The sequence below is a fragment of the Scyliorhinus torazame genome, chromosome 31 (assembly GCF_047496885.1).
Source record: "Scyliorhinus torazame isolate Kashiwa2021f chromosome 31, sScyTor2.1, whole genome shotgun sequence".
NCBI classification, from domain to species: Eukaryota; Metazoa; Chordata; class Chondrichthyes; order Carcharhiniformes; family Scyliorhinidae; genus Scyliorhinus; species Scyliorhinus torazame.
In genome coordinates this window covers 35,086,384-35,094,562 of record NC_092737.1, presented here as the reverse complement: position 1 = coordinate 35,094,562, position 8,179 = coordinate 35,086,384, and the positions used below count along the sequence as shown (strand labels likewise).

Here is an 8,179-nt window from a genome sequence, read left to right as displayed (position 1 = left end):
CGTCCTGCCACTGCACCGGCTCTGGGAGAGCCTTGTCCGACCGGAGCTCCGTATCCGACTGGGATCCAGCTGGGTCCCGGGATCCAGCAGGCCTCCGACCGGAGCTCCGTATCCGACTGGGATCCAGCTGGGTCCCGGGATCCCGCAGGCCTCCGACTGGAGCTCCGTATCCGACTGGGATCCAGCTGGGTCCCGGGATCCCGCAGGCCTCCGACCGGAGCTCCGTATCCGACTGGGATCCAGCTGGGTCCCGGGATCCCGCAGGCCTCCGACTGGAGCTCCGTATCCGACTGGGATCCAGCTGGGTCCCGGGATCCCGCAGGCCTCCGATTGCTGTCTTTACCCTGGCTGTTCCTGACTCCACCTGATGTACATCAGTAACTGTGTGGGGTGCTCCACCAGATTGTGCCCCAGGAGCCTGCCCACTAACGTCACCCCCCCCCCCCCCCCCCCCCCGAGGTGTGTGTCTCTGCGCTGGGGGAGGGTGGGGGAGAGCTGTGACCCTCGATGGTGGTCTCCTCGTAGCTCTTCCCCGAGGTGGTGCGTTGGGAGGCAGGAGGGGGGGTGATTCCGGATGACCGGCCCCATCGGATGTGGGGAGAGGGCGAGGGGTCAGCCAGTGGATTGGGGGGAGGGGGGAGGTGTTTGGGACTGTGAGGGATGGCAGACGGAGCTGATGCCCGGAGAGAGGTGGCAACTTACCCTGGCAGCTCGGAGGAGCTCGTTCACCTTCTTCCGAGATTGCACGCTGCTCCTCCCGGTCAGGCTGCCCGCACTGACAGCCGCTGCCACTGCCCCCCAGGTGGCGCTGCTGACTCTGCTGTTTGGCCTCCGGCCACCGCGGGGCGACAGTGACGTTGAGAATATCGTGGCGGCTCATTTGTGGGGCTAAGTGCGGGTGAATTCGAACCGCAATCTCGCCAATGAGGCCGATGCATATCGCCCGACGAACCTCGCCGTGAATGACACATTATTGGTTGAATCGCGCCCGTGATCTTCCCCAAATCCCTCAGATTATTTGCTGTATCTTTTTCAGGAATCTCGGGAAATCTGGTCTGCGGGTGTCGTGTGTGGGAATAGGTGAGTGAGTCTGAGCGTGGGACACGTGTCTGAGTCTGTGTCAACGACGGGCTTGGGACTGCGCTCCCCCTGAGGGAGTGCTGCACTGTCAGAGGGTCAGTACTGAGGGAGTGCTGCACTGTCAGAGGGTCAGTACTGAGGGAGTGCTGCAGAGTCAGAGGGTCAGTACTGAGGGAGTGCCGCACTGTCAGGGGGTCAGTACTGAGGGAGTGCTGCACTGTCAGAGGGTCAGTACTGAGGGAGTGCCGCACTGTCAGAGGGTCAGTACTGAGGGAGTGCTGCACTGTCAGAGGGTCAGTACTGAGGGAGTGCTGCAGTGTCAGAGGGTCAGTACTGAGGGAGTGCCGCACGGTGGAGGGTCAGTACTGAGGGAGTGCTGCACTGTCAGAGGGTCAGTACTGAGGGAGTGCCGCACTGTCAGAGGGTCAGTACTGAGGGTGTGCCGCACTGTCAGAGGGTCAGTACTGAGGGAGTGCTGCACTGTCAGAGGGTCAGTACTGAGGGAGTGCTGCACTGTCAGAGGGTCAGTACTGAGGGAGTGCCGCACTATCAGAGGGTCAGTACTGAGGGTGTACCGCACTGTCAGAGGGTCAGTACTGAGGGAGTGCCGCACTGTCAGAGGGTCAGTACTGAGGTAGTGCCGCACTGTCAGAGGGCCAGTACTGAGGGAGTGCTGCACTGTCAGAGGGTCAGTACTGAGGTAGTGCCGCACTGTCAGAGGGCCAGTACTGAGGGAGTGCTGCACTGTCAGAGGGTCAGTACTGAGGTAGTGCCGCACTGTCAGAGGGCCAGTACTGAGGGAGTGCTGCACTGTCAGAGGGTCAGTACTGAGGGAGTGCTGCACTGTCAGAGGGTCAGTACTGAGGGAGTGCTGCACTGTCAGAGGGTCAGTACTGAGGGAGTGCCGCACTGTCAGAGGGTCAGTACTGAGGGAGTGCCGCAGTGTCAGAGAGTCAGCACTGAGGGAGTGCTGCACTGTCAGAGGGTCAGTACTGAGGGTGCGCCGCACTGTCAGAGGGTCAGTACTGAGGGAGTGCTGCACTGTCAGAGGGTCAGTACTGAGGGAGTGCTGCACTGTCAGAGGGTCAGGACTGAGGGAGTGCTGCACTGTCAGAGAGTCAGCATTGAGGGAGTGCTGCACCATGAGAGGGTCAGTACTGAGGGAGTGCCGCACTGTCAGAGGGTCAGGACTGAGGGAGTGCCGCACTGTCAGAGGGTCAGTACTGAGGGAGTGTCGCACTGTCAGAGGGTCAGTACTGAGGGAGTGCCGCACTGTTTGAGGGTCAGTACTGAGGGAGTGCCGCACTGTCAGAGGCTCAGTACTGAGGGAGTGCCGCACTGTCAGAGGGTCAGTAGTGAGGGAGCACCGCACTGTCAGAGGGTCAGTATTAGTATTAGTGAGAGGCAGCACGGTTTTGTGAAGGGGAGGTCGTGTCTCACTAACTTGATAGAGTTTTTCGAGGAGGTCACTAAGATGATTGATGCAGGTAGGGCAGTAGATGTTGTCTATATGGACTTCAGTAAGGCCTTTGACAAGGTCCCTCATGGTAGACTAGTACAAAAGGTGAAGTCACACGGGATCAGGGGTGAACTGGCAAGGTGGATACAGAACTGGCTAGGCCATAGAAGGCAGAGGGTAGCAATGGAGGGATGCTTTTCTAATTGGAGGGCTGTGACCAGTGGTGTTCCACAGGGATCAGTGCTGGGACCTTTGCTCTTTGTAGTATATATAAATGATTTGGAGGAAAATGTAACTGGTCTGATTAGTAAGTTTGCAGACGACACAAAGGTTGGTGGAATTGCGGATAGCGATGAGGACTGTCTGAGGATACAGCAGGATTTAGATTGTCTGGAGACTTGGGCGGAGAGATGGCAGATGGAGTTTAACCTGGACAAATGTGAGGTAATGCATTTTGGAAGGGCTAATGCAGGTAGGGAATATACAGTGAATGGTAGAACCCTCAAGAGTATTGAAAGTCAAAGAGATCTAGGAGTACAGGTCCACAGATCACTGAAAGGGGCTACACAGGTGGAGAAGGTAGTCAAGAAGGCATACGGCATGCTTGCCTTCATTGGCCGGGGCATTGAGTATAAGAATTGGCAAGTCATGTTGCAGCTGTATAGAACCTTAGTTAGGCCACACTTGGAGTATAGTGTTCAATTCTGGTCGCCACACTACCAGAAGGATGTGGAGGCTTTAGAGAGGGTGCAGAAGAGATTTACCAGAATGTTGCCTGGTATGGAGGGCATAAGCTATGAGGAGCGATTGAATAAACTCGGTTTGTTCTCACTGGAACGAAGGAGGTTGAGGGGCGACCTGATAGAGGTATACAAAATTATGAGGGGCATAGACAGAGTGGATAGTCAGAGGCTTTTCCCCAGGGTAGAGGGGTCAATTACTAGGGGGCATAGGTTTAAGGTGAGAGGGGCAAAGTTTAGAGTAGATGTACGAGGCAAGTTTTTTACGCAGAGGGTAGTGGGTGCCTGGAACTCACTACCGGAGGAGGTAGTGGAGGCAGGGACGATAGGGACATTTAAGGGGCATCTTGACAAATATATGAATAGGATGGGAATAGAAGGATACGGACCCAGGAAGTGTAGAAGATTGTAGTTTAGTCGGGCAGTATGGTCGGCACGGGCTTGGAGGGCCGAAGGGCCTGTTCCTGTGCTGTACATTTCTTTGTTCTTTGTTCTTTGTCAGTAGTGAGGGAGTGCCGCACTGTCAGAGAGTCAGTACTGAGGGAGTGCTGCACTGTCAGAGGATCAGGACTGAGGGAATGCTGCACTGTCAGAGAGTCAGTACTGAGGGAGTGCCGCACTGTCAGAGGGTCAGTACTGAGGGAATGCTGCACTGTCAGAGAGTCAGTACTGAGAGAGTGTGGCACTGTCAGAGGCTCAGTACTGAGGGAGTGCCGCACTGTCTGAGGGTCAGTACTGAGGGAGTGTCGCACTGTTAGAGGGTCAGTACTGAGGGAGCGCTGCACTGTCAGAGGGTCAGTACTGAGGGAGTGCCGCACTGTCAGAGGGTCAGTACTGAGGGAGTGCCGCACTGTCTGAGGGTCAGTACTGAGGGAGTGCCGCACTGTCAGAGGGTCAGTACTGAGGGAGCGCTGCACTGTCAGAGGGTCAGTAGTGAGGGAGCGCCGCACTGTCAGAGGGTCAGTACTGAGGGAGTGCTGCACTGTCAGAGGGTCAGTACTGAGGGAGCGCTGCACTGTCAGAGGGTCAGTACTGAGGGAGCGCTGCACTGTCAGAGGGTCAGTACTGAGGGAGCGCCGCACTGTCAGAGGGTCAGTACTGAGGGAGTGCCGCACTGTCTGAGGGTCAGTACTGAGGGAGTGCTGCACTGTCAGAGGGTCAGTACTGAGGGAGTGCTGCACTTTCAGAAGGTCAGTACTGAGGGAGTGCCGCAGTGCCAGAGGGTCAGTACTGAGGGAGTGCCGCACTGTCAGAGGGTCAGTACTGAGGGAGCGCCGCCCTGTCAGAGGGTCAGTACTGAGGGAGTGCCGCACTGTCAGAGGGTCAGTACTGAGGGAGTGCTGCACTGTCAGAGGGTCAGTACTGAGGGAGTGCCGCACTGTCAGAGGGTCAGTACTGAGGGAGCGCTGCACTGTCAGAGGGTCAGTACTGAGGGAGTGCTGCACTGTCAGAGGGTCAGTACTGAGGGAGTGCCGCACTGTCTGAGGGTCAGTACTGAGGGAGTGCTGCACTGTCAGAGGGTCAGTACTGAGGGAGTGCTGCACTTTCAGAAGGTCAGTACTGAGGGAGTGCCGCAGTGCCAGAGGGTCAGCACTGAGGGAGTGCTGCACTGTCAGAGGGTCAGTACTGAGGGAGTGCCGCACTGTCAGAGGGTCAGTACTGAGGGAGTGCCGCACTGTCTGAGGGTCAGTACTGAGGGAGTGCTGCACTGTCAGAGGGTCAGTACTGAGGGAGTGCTGCACTTTCAGAAGGTCAGTACTGAGGGAGTGCCGCAGTGCCAGAGGGTCAGCACTGAGGGAGTGCTGCACTGTCAGAGGGTCAGTACTGAGGGAGTGCCGCACTGTCAGAGGGTCAGTACTGAGGGAGCGCTGCACTGTCAGAGGGTCAGTACTGAGGGAGTGCCGCACTGTCAGAGGGTCAGTACTGAGGGAGTGCCGCACTGTCAGAGGGTCAGTACTGAGGGAGTGCCGCACTGTCAGAGGGTCAGTACTGAGGGAGTGCCGCACTGTCAGAGGGTCAGTACTGAGGGAGGGCCGCACTGTCAGAGGGTCAGTACTGAGGGAGTGCCGCACTGTCAGAGGGTCAGTACTGAGGGAGTGCCGCACTGTCAGAGGGTCAGTACTGAGGGAGTGCCGCACTGTCAGAGGGTCAGTACTGAGGGAGTGCCGCACTGTCAGAGGGTCAGTACTGAGGGAGGGCCGCACTGTCAGAGGGTCAGTACTGATGGAGTGCCGCACTGTCAGAGGGTCAGTACTGAGGGAGTGCCGCACTGTCAGAGGGTCAGTACTGAGGGAGTGCCGCACTGTCAGAGGGTCAGTACTGAGGGAGTGCCGCACTGTCAGAGGGTCAGTACTGAGGGAGTGCCGCACTGTCAGAGGGTCAGTACTGAGGGAGTGCTGCACTGTCAGAGGGTCAGTACTGAGGGAGTGCCGCACTGTCAGAGGATCAGTACTGAGGGAGTGGCGCACTGTCAGAGGGTCAGTACTGAGGGAGTGCCGCACTGTCAGAGGGTCAGTACTGAGGGAGTGCCGCACTGTCAGAGGGTCAGTACTGAGGGTGTGCCGCACTGTCAGAGGGTCAGTACTGAGGGTGTGCCGCACTGTCAGAGGGTCAGTACTGAGGGAGTGCCGCACTGTCAGAGGGTCAGTACTGAGGGAGTGCTGCACTGTCAGAGAGTCAGTACTGAGGGAGTGCCGCACTGTCAGGGGGTCAGTGCTGAGGGAGTGCTGCACTGTCAGAGGGTCAGTGCTGAGGGAGTGCTGCACTGTCAGAGGGTCAGTACTGAGGGAGTGCTGCACTGTCAGAGGGTCAGTACTGAGGGAGTGTCGCACTGTCAGAGGGTCAGTACTGAGGGAGTGCCGCACTGTCAGAGGGTCAGTACTGAGGGAGGGCCGCACTGTCAGAGGGTCAGTACTGATGGAGTGCCGCACTGTCAGAGGGTCAGTACTGAGTGAGCGCTGCACTGTCAGAGGGTCAGTACTGAGGGAGCGCCGCACTGTCAGAGGGTCAGTACTGAGGGAGTGCTGCACTGTCAGAGGGTCAGTACTGAGGGAGTGCTGCACTGTCAGAGGGTCAGTACTGAGGGAGTGCTGCACTGTCAGAGGGTCAGTACTGAGGGAGTGCTGCACTGTCAGAGGGTCAGTACTGAGGGAGTGCCGCACTGTCAGAGGGTCAGTACTGAGGGAGTGCTGCACTGTCAGAGGGTCAGTACTGAGGGAGTGCTGCACTGCCAGAGGGTCAGTAGATAATTTTGAAATTAAGGGCAGGTTGGAGGAGTAGTGGGGGGGGGGGGGGGGGGGGGGGGGCATTCATTGGGGAAATTGGGGCTGATGTGGTATGGGGGGGGGGGGGGTGAATTGATTTGGGGAGAGGTGGAGGGTCTGAGGGAGTGGAGGTTTCCGTGAGCGTGCGAGTTCGATCCCGCCCTCAGTGTCCCTCGTAACTCGTAGATTATTAACCCCTTCATTTCCTTGCAGGGAGTTGGGTGACGATTGGATCTCAGATCTCCGAGGAGGTAAGTGCTTCACCCCATCGGTTGCCGGGTTAATTCAGCTCCATCGCTTCCGCCGGGAATCCTGCACATGTGCCACCCATCAGCCCAGAATGTGGCCGCTCTGCCCAACCTGTTCTGGCCAGCCCCCTCTTCGGGGAGGACTCAGTTCGCCCCGTTCCCCACGCCCTTCTCTGTGACAAGCCTATCCCCTCTGGAACACCCTCGATTGAACAATCTTCCACCGCAGTCTCGGACAGCACCTCCCAGATCTCCGCCACTCGCTCTGCGAATCGGTCTTTCCCAGACCGCCATCGCTAACTTGGATTGGATTGGATTTGTTTATTGTCACGTGTACCGAGGTACAGTGAAAAGCATTTTTCTGCGAGCAGCTCAACAGATCATTAAATACATGAGAAGAAAAGGGAATAAAAGAAAATACATAATAGGGCAACACAAGGTACACAGTAACTACATAACACCGGCATCGGATGAAGCGGACAGGGTGTAGTGTTAATGAGGTCAGTCCATAAGAGGGTCGTTAGGAGTCTGGTGACGTGGGGAAGAAGCTGTTTTTCAGTCTGTTTGTGCGTGTTCTCAGACTTCTGTATCTCCTGCCCGATGGAAGAAGTTGGAAGAGTGAGTAAGCCGGGTGGGAGGGGTCTTTGATTATACTGCCCGCTTTCCCCAGGCAGCGGGAGGTGTAGATGGAGTCAATGGATGGGAGGCAGGTTCGTGTGATGGACTGGGCGGTGTTCACGACTCTCTGAAGTTTCTTGCGGTCCTGGGCCGAGCAGTTGCCATACCAGGCTGTGATGCAGCCCGATAGGATGCTTTCTATGGGGCATCTGTAAAAGTTGGTAAGGGTTACTGTGGACATGCCGAATTTCCTTAGTTTCCTGAGGAAGTATAGGCGTTGTTGTGCTTTCTTGGTGGTAGCGTCGACGTGGGTGGACCAGGACAGATTTTTGGAGATGTGCACCCCTAGGAATTTGAAACTGCTAACCATCTCCACCTCGGCCCCGTTGATGCTGACAGGGGTGTGTACAGTACTTTGCTTCCTGAAGTCAATGACCAGCTCTTTAGTTTTGCTGCATTGAGGGAGAGATTGTTGTCGCTGATTTTCCCAATCGCTTTCCACCTGTTCCCTCTCGCCCGCGGTCCCCTCACCACCAAATTGTTGTCTGTAAATCATCGCACACTTTGACCAATTTTTAGTGAAAACATTTTATCCAGGTGCTCCTATTTGGCAGATGAACAAAGGGGAAACATGGTTCATAATTCAGCCCAAATTAATTCACAATTCCCTCACTCACACCGAATTCTCTCGGACTCACAGCTGAGCTCCAGCCATTCCCCGGACTTAGCGAAGAGGCTGGCCAGGCTACGACCACTCGGTATGGGTATCTT

The 8,179-nt window shown here is 56.6% G+C and overlaps 1 protein-coding gene across 1 annotated transcript in view; it reads left to right on the top strand.

The window, feature by feature from the left end:
* Positions 1–6,608: 6,608 nt before the first annotated feature.
* Positions 6,609–8,179, top strand: part of LOC140404606 (voltage-gated potassium channel subunit beta-3-like) — a 72,608-nt gene continuing 71,037 nt past the window's right edge. Inside the window, 2 exon segments of the mRNA XM_072493207.1 lie at positions 6,609–6,613; positions 6,760–6,793. Of these exon segments, the coding sequence (XP_072349308.1) occupies positions 6,609–6,613; positions 6,760–6,793 (39 nt within the window).